Genomic DNA, 18,328 nt, shown 5'->3' on the forward strand with positions numbered 1-18,328 from the left:
ACCGCTTTCAAGCACAGCTGTGATACGCTACTCCGCGCTTTATGTCTCCTCCGATGACGCGGTTGCACCTGTGATGTTCTTTCTTGATTCGGATCGTAATTGCAGAGATTAAATGCCATAGGCTGTATTACCGATGATTATTTTTTATTCGGTTCATCAAGAGTGTGGCCCGTTTGACGAGTAATGCCCGACACGTACGCGTCCAAGAATAACGTGTTCGCAAGGCATAGTATAGGCAGGAGCGTTAACGGAGAATAAAATGGGAAAAAGATTTGTCGAGAAAACTTTGTCCAACTTGAATGCGCGCAGGGTGGTGGCGGATATGAGTAGATATTTATATAATAGAAAACAGACGAGACGACGGTATCTATAAAGATTCTATTTGGATCGGAGTCGATTCCCCTCGGGTACGGGGGACGTTATATCCCACATGGTGTATTCGTGGGCGAGTTTGCGATCCTCGAAAGTAACTCTCTGGGAGCGTGGAAGGACCGTTCTCGTTTTTACGAGTTTGTCTGCGTTTTATCGGCAGGTGGGTACGTACAACCGAGCCAACCGCAAAAGTGGAGTGCCCTATTTTCTCGAAAATAGTATCGATTCACACTTTTTGGTCTCAGTTTTTTTGAACCGTTTTTTAGCCGCAAAAATCCAAGCTACATTTTCGAGATATCCAACGAAATTGTTCTCTGACTCAAAGTCCGATTTCTTCAGTTTTGAAATATCGCGAGACTCGCGTCGCGCGTCATCTCGCGGGGGGTGCAAAAAGCGCGAAACTAAATCCGCGAAAAACCGCGAAGAAACTCGCGGTAAACCGCGGCATTGCTGTCGGTAAAGTGATCCCCAACATCGTTGGCTACGTAACCCAGTTATCTCGTGATATACCTCTTGTGCAGCTCTCGTTCTTCTCGCATTACCTACACCGATCGTGCGGTAGAAGCGAGCGAGCTCGCCGCTCAGCGAAGGTCGACATTTAAACGATAACCGCCCCTAATTGTTAATAATTAGAGTAGATTGAAGGTTACGAAAGGGCAAGTAAATATCTCTAACGGATGGTAAATTCTCATCGACTAATCGAAACTCTCGCGTGTTGCGCGATGTTTGAACGGCGCGTTACTGTACGCTGCGCTCGTGCGAAATTGATGGCCAGTAAGAATTCAGCTAAAAAAAAACGACTCGATGTTAATGTAAAAAATTTGATTCTCATCGTAAAATTATATTCGGTACAGTCAGCGGCCACTGCAAGGCGGACGTTGGTAGCGATTTATATACGGTGATAATTGTTTTGTTTTTGCCCAAGATTCTCGGCTGAGATATTAAACTAGTATTGGTACAACTTACACCAGCCCCGAGTTGTACGAATAATTGTACGAACACATCGCGCGATTCGTACACGTATTAGGTATATTATAAACGTTGTATATTAAATACGTTAGTACGTACATAAAGTAGAATCTCGAGGCACGTAGGAAACGGTTCGTTATTTTATACACGAGACGGCCGCAGGCAATTTAGATAATTGCATACGATCGGCGGTAATATCGCGCAGATAAAAATCCTCATGGGATTATAAATTATGAAAATTTTTACGAGAAGTTTATATCAATATCATAATCTGCGTTATGTTCGAGAAACTCACCTCCGACATCGGTACGAACGCCGAGGGTCCATCGAAAGCGGGCTCCGGAACCGGAAGTCCTCGTTCCTTTGAGAAAGAGAAAAAATTTCAGACGTTAATAAAATCGGCGACCGACAAACGCGCAACCGATAACTGGGAGGAAAAATTTTCGCAACTTATCGATACGAGTTTTCAATTTTTGCAAAATTTCTTTTTGCTGCTTGGACGCAGTTCTTTTAATTTTTTCGTTTTTTTTTTTTTCTCAAATCGGTCGTATGCAAAATTTCGATCGCATCCGGACGAAGTTGTTGACGGTTAAGGACGGAAATAGAATTTGAAAAAATTCGAATTGAAATCGAGGAGAAGACGCAAACATCGGCCGCGACACGTCAAACGCGACGTACGAGAAATGGCTGGATAAAAGGGACGTGAAATTGGAAAGAGAAAAAAATGATGTAAAAAATTATTTTCGATAAAGTTGTTTTTACCGACAATTTCGAATCTGCTTAGCGGATTATTATACTTACACAACGTGTCTGAACGCAAGTGAATTTCACGTATATACATACCGGTAGCTAAAAATACGAAAATACTGTAACCCGCACTCCACGTGAAGCGAGTTTAAAAGCGGGACACGTTGTATTTGATGCATGCACATTCCGTACGTAGAAGATAAATTCGGCGTTTGGTTCGATTCTCAAATTGTCAAAAGCGAGCGGATCGAATTTTATTGTCATACGAAATTAGACCCGATCGATCGAACGGCGATGTAATTTCTGCAACGAAATCGACGAAAATATACCGAATATCCTTACGTACACAATTAACAAAACTTCGAACAGAGCCTCAGATTTTCATCGAACAGAATCAAAGGAACGAAAAATCGCACCCTCACATCTGCGAATGATTTGTAATGTTATGCAGGTCAGGTTTGATTATCGAGATCACCGGACCCAGACCGAGTTAGGTGTACCTGTGTGTCATTGCGTTACGTTCGTAAAGTAAAAACGAACTATAATATAGATTAGCTAATGCGGTCGGTGTGCAGCGGGTGTACAGAGAAACCGCAGAACGATGAAATAAAAAAAAAAATTAGGATGAAGTAAAAACCATTCGATCGCCAAGGTTCAACGTTGTATACCTATACTACATCAGTGTTAGAAGCGTAGTAAATAATAAAACGAATCGGGAGACCGCGTTCGAAGGAAGAAAATAATAATCACGGTTTCTTGGGCCGCGGTGTAACTCTTTATACACCAGAAGACACACGGGATGCACGGTAAGAGTCGATCGTACGGCTAACGGTGATCGGCACTCGATCGCTCCTCCTAATCGTTCGGGACGTGCAGCTCACGCCGCGAATTGTTTGCGATGAACGACACGTCTCGCATACGATATTAAAGCGTTATACAGTTAGGCTTTCGAGTTTAGATAATAGTAGTACTCATCGCACAGTATATGGTTCGTTATTATGAATTATTCATGAGGTATTAACAATTTACGAGGATGTCGGTCGGAGTGGGCGTAACGCGCGGCGGATCTCGATGCCGTCCGATGTGATCGGTAAAAGAATTTCGCGTCGCGTCGCGATGGGATGGGACGGGATCTTCGAATGGTTGTAGATATGCGGTTTGAAAATTGAAATCGACTCACCTTAACCATTTCCAGAATCTCCGCGCACTTGATGCGCACGTTTTGAAAGGGACAGTTAACGCTGAGTCTCAAGATCACCGGTAAATGCAGCGTGACAAGGCTCAAATATTTGTTGGGCTGCGCCTGTTTCGGTCCGTCGAGAGCGTTTCCAAGATTCAACATCCTGCCGACATCTCCGGGCGTGACTTCCGGGCTTTCGAGTTCTACGTGAAGCGAGCCGCGCCCATTTTTTGACGAAACGTCGTCGTCCTGCGACAGCGGTCTCTTTATTTGACCGGCGCTGATTTTTCTCTCGTCGGTCTTTCTCAGACTGCAGGCGCTGCTCGGGGACGCTGAATTGTTGCCGCCCGTTACTTGGAGGTGATTTTTGCTTTCCAGGCTCTCGAATCCGTCGAGGGTGTTGAACACGACGCCTGGGGTGCACTCGGTGTTCTGTTTGAGATCGTCGTCGAACGACACCTCGTCGGTGCTACCGTAGAATTGGTCATTCTTGTACGACCTTAAAACGTTGTCGTTGCGTCCGTCGAGCGACGAGCCTTCGAAGTCGATGTTGGAAACGAAATTTTCGTTCTTCGAGACGAAGTTGCCGCTGGTTACGTCGAAGTGGCCGCTCGGATAGGAGGGTGGCTTTTTTACATCGGTGCAAAAATTGTCGTTATCGAACCTGGGACTTTTGCCGTAGACTTTGGTGCCGCCGTCGAGGTCGTCGGCCTGCTCGACCTTCTGTTTGGCGCCCTTGATTTTGATGTTCTTCACTTCCCTGACGCCGTGAGTGTTCTCCTCCCGCATTGAATCGCCCCCCCTGTCGAGGTTCGCCGAATTCGGTTCGAGAAACTTCATCTCTCCGTCGCTGTTGAACCTCTGCTGATAGTCCGTAGCGTCCTTGAACCTGTGACCGCCCTCGACTTTGAACTCCTTTATCTCCGGGGGGAACGAAGTCGGGTTCCCCAGCGGGTCCAGACCCTCGTTGAGAAATATACGCTCCCGTTCGTTTGGCGTAACGAAATTAAATTCAAAGTTACCGTCCCCCGAGGGATAGGCGTCTCCGGGGTCGTAATTATTGTCCTTCAAGAATATTCCGTTGTCCGTTACGCTGCGGGGAAAAAATTCTTCCGTTCTGAAATCGTCGCCGCGCGTCAGACACTCGGACAATGGTAATCCCTTGGAATTTTTCTTCAACGTCGCCGTACTGTTCGCCTGCAGGTCGTACCTTCGAACCGATAAATGAATGCATAAATTATGAGAGCGAAGTCTCGCGAATAATCTCGACGGAGGTCGCTAGACGTGAGAATTAATCTTCAAAGTTGGGTATACCATACTAAAAAAATGCGGAAGGCTTTTTTCTTTGATGTGTTTCCACTTACGTCTGATCGTCGCATCGGAACATCGCGCTCCTGGAATCCCCTTCGATGATATCTGGACTTCCAACACCACCTAGCCATCCTTCCACGGTTGTTCTCGCGGCAGCGAGTGCAATATTTCTGGCAGCTTCGTCCCTGGCGCAAAGCGGTGCCAAAAATCTGCTTACAAGTTCGACTTCGCCATTTTTCGACCCCGCTCCACCGACTGACGAAGTTCCGCTCCGGTCCTTGTACATTTTTTTTAATTTTTCTATTTATTTTAGTTTTAATTCTCTTCTTCGTTGCGGTTTTTATTTTTTATTTTATCCCTGTGTACCTTTATCGACTCACCGGGCTTATGTTTCAAGCGTTTCGAACGATATGATTTTTTTTTTTTTTGTTTTTTTATTAACTTATCGATATATTTTCATATTTATTTTTATACTCATTCGATGACACGTATAATTCAATCAATTATTCTCTTTCTGCTTCTTTTGCTTTATATTATTTTTTAATTTTTTGTTACGTATATTATATCACACGGTGGTTTACATATAATAAAGAATCGTTTTTATTTTCACGAAGGCTTCTGAGATCGATTAACAATTCGGTAATTGCAACGATGCATATACTGTATATACGATTATTTTATATATTCAGACGTTTAATCGATTAATTTGTTATTCATTTATCTAGGTCTATAGGTATGTGTTTATGTACATAAATATATACATACATAGATTCTTCTTATTAATGAAAATTTTCGAATAGATATATTCACGCGAAATATTAGATTATTTTTGGAGTACATGCAGGTATCGATTAAAATGTTTCTTTTTTTTTTTCAATGTATTAAGAAAAAAAAAAAAAGATGTAAGGCTCAACCCCTTTTAACGATATAGATTAAAATTTACGCGCTTCTGTATTTCGAATATTAATTTATTGGTTCCATATATTAATTGAATTGGTCTCGGTTGTTGCGAATCTGATGAAATTATTTCTTCGGTTTATTTTACACATTCGTAATTAATTTTTCATTCGTCCGTTCTGATAATTATTTGAGTTTGGATATATTTTTAGAATTCCGGATATTTCCTTTAATATAGTTGCGGTTTTGAAAACTTTCTCAATGGATCATATATATATAATTTATGCGTGTGGTTGTAAATCTTTACATACACATATATGGAATTTATTCTTTTTTTTTAAACTATTAAAATTTCATAGAAATTTGATAATCATACTCGTATCCCTTGGACACACATGTATCAGATTCGTACCGTCGGAAAACAATGAGAAAACAACGAAGTCGAACTTCGATCAAAGGACCGTAATAATATTATTCAATAAACTTGATAACCACAAATTTCAACAAATATTTTAAAATATCAATTAAATAACCGTTGATCTCTCTCGCTTATTTTTATTCTTCTTCAACCCTATTCATTTATTTATTTATTGTTTTATTATTCATTCATTTTTTTACCACCGAACAGACTAGCTCCAGCGGATCAGCCTTGAAAAATTAATAATTTTCCTATTTTATTTCTTTATCTCTTTTAATTTAATTATTTTTTCACAAACACAACAATTTCAATAATATGATATAATTTAAATAAAATTGCTTTATCCGTGTATATGTACAATATTTATAATATATCTATAAAGTTTCATCTATAATTTTATCTCTCGTGTATATTGTATTACGTCAATTATTTTCAAGTTTTATATAATTCGTTTTTCCTCTCTCTTCTTTTTTTTTTTTTAATACCGTGATTATTAATTTGCTTTATTCAACGTATATATATGTATGTGTGTATATATATAAATTTTTTATTTTTTTGCTTCATTTAATCTTGTTCCGCTGTTATACCAATTTTACACTGCACTCGGCATTTACGTTACATGTAATATTGTTCTGATTATACAATTGTTTAAATTCTGAAACAAATAAAGCAGAGTAACGTTCAATTAACCTCCGTCCGTAACAGAGAAAATAACAACGCCGACTGGTACAAAACAGTCGCTAACAATAGTTTCATAATCAGTAAAAAGACAAAGACCAGAAATCAAAAGGGAATAGAAAAACTAAAAAATCATCAACCGACAGTTTTCACGAATAAAAAATAAAAATTCACGGTTCAAAAATCGTACGTGGGAGCGACGACGTGGACATCACCCCCGGGTCACAATCAATCGCGGTTAAGAATTATTAACGGAGAAACAGAGAGAGAGAGAGAGCTAAGGGCGTCTACTTTAATGCCCTTCAAAATCGATCGCTCGTACCCGAGGATGGGTCAAGGTGACCGAGGTCAAGGTTTTGCGGGGAAAGAGAAGGGGGGGAAGAGAGGGTGTCAACACACCGAGCTGTACATAGGCGTGCGGAGACGTATACGTGTGTAAGGTGGGTAGCCTTATAAGATACATGGGGCAGATATAAGGATCCTCGCGTCCGTCGTACTTACGTCCCGATAATTCCACCCTACTTAGGCGGAGTACAGGTACGTCACATGTACTGTGTGGTGCATGATACGGATACGTGTACGTGCGTATAAACACACACACACTCACAGGTGTTCGACTCGCTGGTCGGTGTGTGTGTGTGTGTGTGTGTACGTGTACATTCGGGATTGACGTGAGGTGCGTTCGCGATTGTGATTTTCTCGTATAAGAGGTTGCCAAGAGCAGATAACAACTCGGAACCACCAATCGAATATAAAGTAGCGCCCTCGCGACAACGGGGGTGAGGGATACCTCCGCGAGAGAGAAGAGAGAGGAGAGGAGAGAAGAGGAAACAATATAGCGGGTGGGTAGAAACGGTCAATAACAGATGCGACCGCCGGAGTCGTCGACAAGGGTAACCTGCCCCGTTGTACGTGTATAGGCGCGTATATGTACCACTGCCTAACTATATATACCCTCGCGTACCTATGTACGTACATACGATGTATGTACCCACGTATGTATAACCTTGGCGCCATTCACTTTGGCAGATAGCCTTGGAAAGAGGGTGGAAAGTCAGCTGAGTTCATCGATTTCCGACCGCGGTAGCTATATCCCGCGTCAAAGTTTCGTGGGTGCAGCAAACGTGCGGGTTATTTTACCTTTGTATTATACGCACAGATAGGTGTGTACGCGTATAGATACTTCGTTGAAAAGTGAATTTGGACGACGGACCGAATTTTTCAAAATTGAACACAGAAATAGATGAATAAAAACCAACGAATGTGGAGCATCAATTTTCTTTTTGTTTTTTTTTTCGAATTGACGAAGTTTGTTCGAGAGAAAAAAGAAAAAGAGATGGTGATTTTCGAAGATGTAAACTCTCGTTTCGCTGGACATTGTGTGTCGAATCGAACGGGCGTAACGATCTGGATATGCAAATGGATAAACCTGAACCTGCCGGAGTTTACGCCGAGGAGTATAAACCACTTTTCAAGGTGATTAACCCGCGAGCGGAGCATAAAAGTAATTAGAAAAAAAAGGAAGGAAGGAAAAAAGAAAAAAAAAAAAAAAACCCCCGAGAAAACTGAGACCTACATATCGTGTGCACGAGCAGCCCGATCGTCACCTTCGATTCACCTTCTCGAACGGAAGGGATTCGGTCTGTTGCAGTTTATTCGCGGTATGTGGGTACACCACCACACAACACACGTACAATACCTACGCGTGTGTCGCAAATCCTTACGTATCCCAACGTATACATACTCGACCGAATCACATACGGCAGTTACACGTAAGTAAAGAATGGACTGCGGTATTGATTTCAAAGCGATATCGGTAGGAATATTATAACGACGGATATCCAACGCGGACTTTCGCTTCTTACGCGGGCGTTAAAATATGTGCGGTGTATCGCGTTATGTGCGTTCGCGATACGCGAACAACGCAGGATTCGGATCGCTCGTCCCTCGACAATTTTCATCGACGTGAGGCGCGAATTTCGCGATTTCGCCTAAAAATATAAAAAAGAATTTCGCTCCACGTGCGCCCAAAAAAAAATACGAACCTCCGAGCGCAGGCGAGGTCCGAGTAATAAAAATCACGTCTCGATTCGTACGAATCGCACGGCGCGCGCCTTTGACTATTTTTTTTGCGTCTCTCATTCTCGCCTGGAAAATGATCGTCAATATAACCGCGTTCATTCTTTGGAAGCGAAGGCGGAGGTTCGACGACGTTGATATCACATTTCAGCGATCAGACGCGTCGTACTTTGAATAACAATTACACAAACCGTGACTCCGAGCAGGTGAGTAGCTGTACAATAATCGTACCCTGCACCCGACAACGGCCGCACAGGTAAGCGAGCCGATATTTTATCGATCGTGTGCCGCCCACGAACGTAAGTAACGACGAGTTATTACGTTACAAAGATCATATGCACGCGCAGTGAGACTTCGCGATCGGCATTGTTTCCCTGTTAATTTAACAGGACTCCCGATGGAACCGAGAAATGATGACTGTCCGGGGAATCTAGGGCTCCCGGCGAACTAAAAAAGACGAAATAATTCAACGTCGATTTCAGGCCCTTCAAAGGTCAATCGTCGCCGCTGAACTGCATCGGTATACACATACGACGAAATGAAAATTTTTTGCTAAACAGAATATCCAAGGGCGTTACGGATATCAGGGTGGCGATATTCCAAACAAATTCGAACATTCGATGGTCGAGAAGAATTTTTTTTTTTTTTTCTTCGAATCACCGGTTATTTTTTTTTTCCTTCATTTTTCCTTTTCCTCTTCAACCGAGTCGTCGCATGTCGTGTCGAAGGCAAACGACACTGATCTCCGGCAGGTGATTTGCGCGTAATAATGTCCACGGGGACGCGGTCGTCCGGGGATGATCGATGCTAATGAATCTCGGTATAAACTGATTGCGGATCCGATCGCACGAGAGTTACGATCGAAAGTCGATTTATGATAATCAGCCGCGCTGAGTAATTTCGGCGAAATCTCAATCAGGGAGTAGGAGGAGGAGGAGGAGGAGGAGGAGGATAGAGACGCTGGAAATCCCGTCGCGCGTACAATTTTTAAAAAACGCGAGGGGTACGACGTCACGCCTGACGAAAAAATAAAATAAAGAAGCTCTCGGTTTCCTCCTCCTCCTCGCCGGCGCCGAATTAAACTCGGTGTTTCTTTTATAGCCCGCGATTGAAACTAGGTCCTCGAGAGAAGGTGACGGACGGCGTCTCATCTCGTTCCCTCTCGTTTTAGGAGGAAAATCCCCCGACGTATCGTCTGCACTCGAGCGCGCACCGCGTGCCTCGAGAAGGAAGAGGCAACCCTCGACGAAATGACGTAGATAAGTCTCAAGACCCGGGCGAGAGTGGAGGTACGCGACTGTACGGGGTGTCGAATTAGCGCCGGTGAAATTTTGAAAAATATAACGACGGCTTTTCGAAGTCCGAACGCGAGGACGAAAAAGGCGACGGCGGTGAGTCGGATTTTTTTCCCGGCGACGATCAATTACGCGGATCGCAAGGAGGATAAGGTGTTACCTTTGTTTCGTTGAACCTTTTCCCTCCTTTTTACCGAAGAGCTATAAAGAGGAGTAAATAATGATCTGGTCGGATTCAGCGTCGCATTCATCCGCGGAGTAAGGAGGCGTTGAGACGGAGGATAAGGCTTTAATGGCGGCCGTTTTTCATGGCAAAAGAGACGTAAGTAGGATTGATTTGTTGGTAGGTGAGCGAAGAACGGCGGTCGGAGGAGAAGCGGCGGCACACGCGATAGTCGTAAAATGTTAGGATAACAAAGCGCGTGTAAGATCGGAAACCGTAGCCGCGACTAACTCGGTTCCTTCGTTGTTATCCTTCGTGACTTTACTCTATGAGGAAATTTTTATACCTCCGGATAAACGCGCGAAGAAATTCACCCGAACCCCGTAACGGATTAAATTTTCAGAGCGGATGGACGGATAGGATAGGAACCAGCGTCCGATTTCTTTCGGGATAAAACGCTCGTTTCTTTTCGGTACGTCTGCGTCTGAATTTTGAAAAAATTAAAAGCTGGAACGCCGCATATCGTGTGTGTGTTCGTATTCCGATGGCAAAACGAAAGAAAAAAAAAAAAAAAAAAAAAAAAAACTAGGAATGAAAAAAGCGCGGGCTCGTTAATTAATAAAAGTGCAGGTGCTCCGACTGGTTTCCCCCGGACAAAGAGTCGTTGTGAACCAGATACGTATTACAATACGTGTATTGCATGACGTATCAAAGTCAAGTATAGATCAAAGCCCTAGACTGATGGAGCAAATCGCGCAACGTATCATACGTACGTACATACGTTAACGGACGAGGATCAATGTTGCGCGATCTTCGGGTGGGGATAAAAAATTAAAACCTGAAGGGACACGGGCGTCGTTACGTCGTACGAACGATAACGTCATCCTCGTTGTTACTACCCCCCCGTCAATTTTCTCTGTTTCGTTTGAATTTTTTTTTCCCTCGCATTGTATCGCCGCATATCTTCTGCCAGGTAAGCCAGTTTCGTTCCACGGCGATTCTAATATCGAGATCGAATTGATGGCCACCATAAATTTCGTTCTTTCGTCCCGCACAATAGCTGCCTAGAGAGGGACGGTTCTTTCGCGGTCCTGGGCAACAATCCTGCAGTGTCCCAGATACCCGCCGGTACAGGACCTCGAAAAAATTCCTCGTCCACGGATTTGATGATTTTTCGAAAATTCCTCACGCTCGTTCGTCCGTCGGAGCTGACCCTGAGGCTGGACTTAAAAGTTGCGATAAACGAATGAGATAAAATGATAATTGAAAATTATCGGGATCGACCGGTTCGGACAAACAAGATTCGGATCGTAGTGAATTCGAAAGAATCGTGTGTATTAAGCGCATTATAAAGCGATATTTTATTTTGAATATCAGATTACGATGTTCGCCGAAGGTTCGGAGGCCCCCGAGGCTGATAAAATTTCGACCGTCCGGCGAAATTGCGCCATCGGACACACAATACCTGGCCGCGCACCGTATTTTCCGCGTTAATATAACGAACAGGTAAAAAAACAGCTGTTCGCTCACCACGAGTATTATGACGTAATTCGTTGTACATGATAATAACCTGTCTTTATTTCCTACCCCGTAAATCGCGGAGTGACGGACGACACGCTGTACATTTAAACGACTGCTCGAGAAGACTGAAAAAAAAAAAATTGAAAAAAAAATACGAGAAAAAAAGAGACTGCCCACGCAATGGAAGTTATAGTTAAATAATTATGATTTACACGGCTGAATAAATGAATATATCAAAATATGTGGTAATGAAAAATGTAACTTCGAGTCACGGGGGGGGGGGGTGGGTAAAAAACCGACTCGCGGACGTGTACGATTGATAAAAAAGTGAAATGGAAAAAAAAAAATGCTAAATTCAAAAAAAAACTCGAGTAAAGATGAACGCGTGTTGCGAAATGGAATGAAAATTTCTGCCGTACCGCCGCGTACTTTACGGCGGTAGTAATTCTCCTTGAAACGTCATTACCACTGTTATTATCCCGCATTGACAGCGAGTCATCTAATGGTACAGGATGCTAATGTGCTCGGTAAAGTATACCCATTATCACGAAATGAAAGCGACCGACGTTTCGTACGAGTAACAAAAAATGAAAATCTAACGAGCCGAAGTAGCGGGTTGTGGTGGCAAAGTTCGACAGCGTGACAATATACCAATCATCGACCAACGTTATTCTCACGCGTGTTATCGAAACATGCGAGAATTTTCTAACCAACTGAAAATTCGGCAAAACTGTGACGTCTATGTGAATAAATAAATTCACCCTTCATCTTCGTCGCAATCACGATCTCGTAATAATTTTGAGTCCGCCTATACCCGCCCGTTCAGATAACGCTGTAAGAGAGCGATGTGTCGCGAGCTTGACTCACGGTCAAACGAAAAGGGTCAGCCCCAAGCCCCTCGCGACCCAACTGGAAAATGAAAAAATTTCCTATTTTTTCTAAATTTATTTCACGGCGTACCTAACCGACTCGCATCGTTAGAGCGACTTGTTGTTTCGATGACCTAATCGCACTCGCTTATGTAAAAATGCGTAATTATTATCAATGCCCGGTGTAGAAAGTTCGACGAACTTTTAGGTGACTCGGACGAGTCCGCGAGAAACGAGCGATATTATTGAGAACATCGTCATTAGCCAATGACGAAAAATTACGCCAATTACATCAGCGTGTAAAATTGAATTTCATTTCGCGTGCAGTATAAACGGTGGGACAAAATCATCGTTCAATTACGGTACGTCGTTTGCGGCGTCAGTTCTCGTTTTCTTATAGGAAAAAAGGACAGGGTATATGAGAAATTGAGAATCGACTTCAAGAGATATACGGTGGAAGTCGAACGCCTACGCGGTTATATCTCGTGCTGGTCCGAACGAACGGCCGAGACTTTCAAATAGGTGCAAAGGTTTTGGTAAATAAAAATTGACAATTACTGGTCATTGAACTTTTCAAAGTACAGCGACGTTAGTACGTAGACACCGGGGCCATTTGTGCGCGGGTATATTGTCCACGGGATAACGTGTGTACGTGAAGGTTTACACAAAGAATGTACACTCGTTACATAAAGTTGCGTGTCGGTATACACGTCGATGTAAAACGCATGTTTTACGTACGGCCGTACAGAGCCTCACTTCCACGGTACAGGTGAACGATATTATACAAGCGCGCTTTCGCTCGGCTGCCACCGTGTCGTTTATTCCTTCATTCGTTGCTTTCGTTATTATATTTCTTTATGTATTTTACGTCAATTTCTAATTAGCCTACCGTTCTCCGGTATCGGTCGATACGCCCTACGTTGTACACGCTACGCAGTCAATATGATTTTCGATTAGGGTGTTTCGCAAAAAAAACTAAATCGGGTAGAGAGGATTTTTCGTTTTTACGCGATTCCCAAAATTGATTATAGCATAGTTCTGATTTGAGCAAAGAAAAATAAGAGAATGTGATATCCGACGAAGTCAAAGGAGATAAAATAATAATGATCGTTTTCCGTTAGCTAACGATTATTATATGATCGTTAGATGATATTCCTTACGTCTAACGAGTGTACAATTTTAATCACGATAATTTGTGTGTTGTTTCTGTATGATTATTTATTTATTTTTTTTTATTTCTCGCCCCGAATCGAGGCAGCGCGAAGAACGTTGGGATATTTCTAAGTGTATCATCTTGATGTCCTTTCGATTAATCTTCGCATGGATGAAGCTCGATAATAAATTGTAAATCTGTTTGCCTAGACAGTATCGAGATACGTAGCTGCTTGTTTTAGTAAGTGGTAAATAAAATAGGAGAGCGATGATCAATATATATATATATATACAGAAATAGAAACATAGGTATGTAACCGGTTCTCATATTTTTATTACTATTATTTTTTTTTTTCATCTAATGTTCCAAGTTTTGAACATCATCTTCGATTTAAATTGACTGGAACTATGCCCACTGCTGCCGATGTACTCTATGTTCTTTTTATTATTGAACCGGTTAATATTACTGGAATTGAACATAATTTGACAAATGATTTGGAGATTTGTATCCCTTGGACTTTTGGCAATTTTGGGTCGAGGAAAAAAAAAATTTATTTCATATGCTATTCTTATGCGTTTTAACCTCAGGAATCTAAATTCATAAGTTAAATTGATCTATCTATAAAATTGATCGAATTAACGCCAATTTTTCACTTTCTGGAGCAGAAAAATGGGGATATCTTTGTGAGAAAAATTCGTAGCTTAATATGACCAACGGATTCGTGTTCCTGAGGTAACAAAATACGTAAGAAAAGTGTCATTCAATCGATTTTAAAGATACTTCAATTTTGGCCCAAAAATCCACATTTTTTTGAATCGGTTCTCCTATGATATTCTCATGTATTTTGATCTCAATTAAAAATTAAAAATAAACCAGCGTTTAACACGACTCACGAATACGAGGTGGGTACCTAAAGTGTAACAGCTCATTGTCGGCAGGCAGGTTGATCACAGCGGTATAACGATAACTTAACGCCAGGCACGAAAGCGATCGTGATCATCGGTCTCAGCGGATATCCATTTCGACGAGGAACGCGCGGGCGCGTATTAAATTCGTGATTGTAAAGTATGTATTACATTCAGGTATTATACAGGTAAATACATGCATAGATAAATTAGCAGCCATGATTCTACGGTTTTCAACGGCGAATGTACACAACAAACTCTTGTTGACACTAGACCGGATGTGCGTTGTTGTAATCAGACAACCGGCTCGCGAGTCCCCCCAGCTCATATCTCGATGCGATTGCGACCGCCCGGTCATATCGGAATAAAATTAATCTCGAAAAACAATAGATTATCCAACTGCATGGAATTCAGGCGAGTTCCGAAGCACGATCGCTCCGAAGGAGACCGAAGGAAGAAAAAATGCACAAGCTCATAACCGAAGGAGGATGTTCACTCGACACTTTAAACCGCGGTTACATCGAACACGTGATTGAATATCGACGACGATATATTATTAGTTACCGTTGCACTAGTCGATCGACTCGATCGAGCTACTAAAACTGACTCCTGCGTTGCGATGGCCATGCGGAGAAATAATTCCACGATACGCGAGAAAATTATTTCACGAGAGCCGACGTGAAGCGAGGAGGCGACCCGATATCGATGGAAATTTAAAAATATTCACCTTCGCAAATGTCCGCGATACAATACGCCAACTTAACTCCACGACGGTACAAAGTACAAAGTTTTTACAAGGAATAAAAAGAAACAATTTATACACCGAGTTCTCTGTGCAAATCCGATGTACAGGTACGCCGGAGGAATACGTATAGAATTTTCGCAAAATCGTTAAATCGCGATCGTTCGTTTACTACGAAAGATAAAAGAATGCAGAAACACCGTGCAGGTGATGTTACGTGGACATGCATTAAATATACCTGAGTTTCTAATTATCTTTTAATCCATTTATACTCCCACATTAGCAATAATAGCGAGCAGAGGGAGCGAGCGATATGGGTATTGAGTAATATATGTGAAAAAAAAAAAAAAACCGAGAAATAATGACAATAGCAATAATAATTCAAAGTCTGTGAACTCTGAGAAACAATCGTATTGTACGAAGTACCTGTATGGTGTATACCGTGTATATGTTTATACCACCAACTAGGTACACGACGAAGTGTGTAACTTTCTCTCCCTATCGGCAACCGTCTTGCAACTCGACGTTACTGCAGCGGCTATACGAGAACAGAGGCCGAAAATATAAAAACGTGCAGTGCAACGAGAGCTGCGACTGCTACATGCTGCTGCTGCTGCTGCTGCTGCTGAAGCTAAAACTAACAATTCTATTCGAGGAGAAAAATCCCAAAGAAAAGTTCGTCAAATAGTCGTCATCGTCGGAATGACAAAACCCCGGGTGGCGGAGATGTTTGAAAAAATCAGCGACGATACCGTACATCTCGCAAATTGACGAACGAGCAAAAAAATGAATGATGGTAAAAAAAAAAAAAAAAAACTATATGTAGGTAAGAAAAATCTGGAACGCGAATCCGTCGAAATCAGCTGGGAATATCCGTTTGACCATGATCGAATGATGTTTAGACTGGTATAACTACGGTAAACTTGTTCAACGAGCAACGTCCAAAAAAAAAGAAATGTCAAAAAGAAAAAAATAAAACGGAATGAAGCACCGAAATTTAAATACAACTCGGCCTTTGGCGTTGCGCCTGCTGCCGTTGCTGCATGGCAGTGTAAATTCGGAACTCTAAATAACAACATTTTTTACATATCCCCCCCCCCCCCCCGGGACTGTGTACATACTTCGATGAACGTTTTTCGTTTGATATATTCAATTATTTATTTATTAAAAATAGACAAACACCGCGTGGGCGAACCACTTTTACTTTTGTTTTCTCGCTGTGTATTAAATATAAAAGTTTCTTGCACAACTACGAACAGCGATTCCCAAGACCTATAAAATATAACACGTAATAATGTCTTGTACGATACCCATATATTTTCATACAATATCTCACAATCCATGTATAGAAGGAATCAGACAGTGATCAAAAGATCTCGTGTGAACCGAAACTGCATCGTTTTTTGCTTCGGATTAGCTGGTAGCTTTTATTTAAATATTCGATTACCCAACGTTGACATGAGAGAAGCATGAGGGATGAAATTTGAGTGAAAAAAAAAAGGAAAAAAAAATGGAAAACGGAGGGAGTGTAAAGTTCAATGAATTACCCGGCTGCGGTGGTATTTAAATTTCAAGGAGGTGGACTAAAACCCTAAAATTCTGATGAAAATTCGTAGATCCCAGAGAACCGTGAACGTGCTGCTGTACGTGGTCCAGCTGACTGACGCAATGATTCATACTACCGTCCGAATTTCGATGCTCTCGCCGCAGATCTCTTCGATAAAAAGATGAGAAGAAGAAGAAGAAAAAAAAAGAAGAAGAAAAAAGAGTCAACACTTGCTGGCGAACTAGCGGCCCCGAGTATGAGGACGACTAATTAAACTGTAAAAAGCGAACGAGTTGAACCGTCAAACGGAATATTCTTGATTTTTTTTTTTTTCTCATTCTATTCCGTTCTCGAAGCGAGACCCTATGTACCGGAATTTCTAAGTCAGGGATAATATACAGAGCACGTTAGAATATCGTTGTAATTAATATCGGAGTGATAATGAATATTGCATTTGTCAGGTATGCTAAGATAATGAACTTGAACAGTAACATTTTTTCTCTTTCACGCGAGAGGATTGTTGGATGAAAAATGTATGTGTGGAATAAATAAATGAATAAATAAATGAGAAAGATGAATGGGCGTGTATAAATTTGTTAGTACCCCCCGATAAATTGCAAGCGTTGCTTCCGTTTTAAACTCGTTTCCAAGGAATATGTTGTGGATTCGTGGTTGTAGGAATGACATGTAATTTACGCGAAAACTGTGTGATAAGTCGGTATGTTTCATTGTGTCAGGAGCAACCGGTTTTCCTGAGTGCTAGAGTGGGCCCGATAGAACCCTTCGCTAGAGAAGAAACAGCTCTTCGTGATACATAACCAGCGGCAATCTACCATTAGATGTAGCAGATACGCGATAGATCCGGGGAATCTAAAGCTGCTCTCATGAGCCAGTGATTTAAAATGGTAGAAACATAAAAGGGTTTTTTTTAAATTCATCGACTAACCGGTCGCTGACTGCCGACTGCTGGTGCTACACGGCAGCTATAAGCTCGTCAGCTGAGAGACCAGCTGAACTGTAAGGGACTGCCTGACTGGCTGGTCGGGCTCGGATCGCCCGACTTTTACTGCTCTTTATTTCTATTAGGTATTAATAATTTCAATAGTCCTTCACGAATCGTAAGGCCCAGTTATTCGCCTACCTTGATATGTGCCACTGTCTTCAATCGGCGCTGGATAAGCGCCTCAAAAACCACAGTTAGTAGGATCTGAATTTTTCAAATCCACTCACAATGGAATCTTCCAGTAGACTGAGCGAGCCGGCAAGCCGATCCTTGCGGCGTACACACCCACCGTTGTTGCGACGACGGACGTTATTAAAGTGGTTGAATTGAAAGCACAGTCTAAAAAAGCACGTTAATGAAACCCCCAAAGGCCCTTAAATTACTTATGACCGAACCGCAGGTGCCTCAGAGGTTTATTAGCATCGAAAACGCCGAATAACTACACTCACTGACAGTTCGGAACTGTCACTTTACCTGGGC

General features: G+C 42.1%; 1 protein-coding gene and 1 long non-coding RNA gene across 2 annotated transcripts in view; one reads left to right on the forward strand and one right to left on the reverse strand.

Annotated features, from left to right (window-relative positions):
* The window catches only part of LOC105683222 (sestrin-1), a 92,900-nt gene extending 74,594 nt beyond the window's left edge, over window positions 1–18,306 (reverse strand). The window contains exons 1-4 of the mRNA XM_025746087.2: window positions 17,987–18,306; window positions 4,633–6,549; window positions 3,269–4,478; window positions 1,637–1,702 (exon numbers count right to left, since the gene is read on the reverse strand). Coding sequence (XP_025601872.2) covers window positions 1,637–1,702; window positions 3,269–4,478; window positions 4,633–4,865 — 1,509 coding nt within the window. The 5' untranslated portion in view covers window positions 4,866–6,549; window positions 17,987–18,306. The remainder of the gene's footprint in view (window positions 1–1,636; window positions 1,703–3,268; window positions 4,479–4,632; window positions 6,550–17,986) is intronic.
* LOC125501337 lies at window positions 10,279–17,042 on the forward strand. The gene is made up of 2 exons (XR_007278885.1): window positions 10,279–11,615; window positions 16,916–17,042. It is a non-coding gene; the product is annotated as an uncharacterized LOC125501337 (long non-coding RNA).
* Window positions 18,307–18,328: the final 22 nt, after the last annotated feature.

This window comes from Athalia rosae, chromosome 6 (assembly GCF_917208135.1).
Source record: "Athalia rosae chromosome 6, iyAthRosa1.1, whole genome shotgun sequence".
Taxonomy (NCBI): Eukaryota; Metazoa; Arthropoda; class Insecta; order Hymenoptera; family Athaliidae; genus Athalia; species Athalia rosae.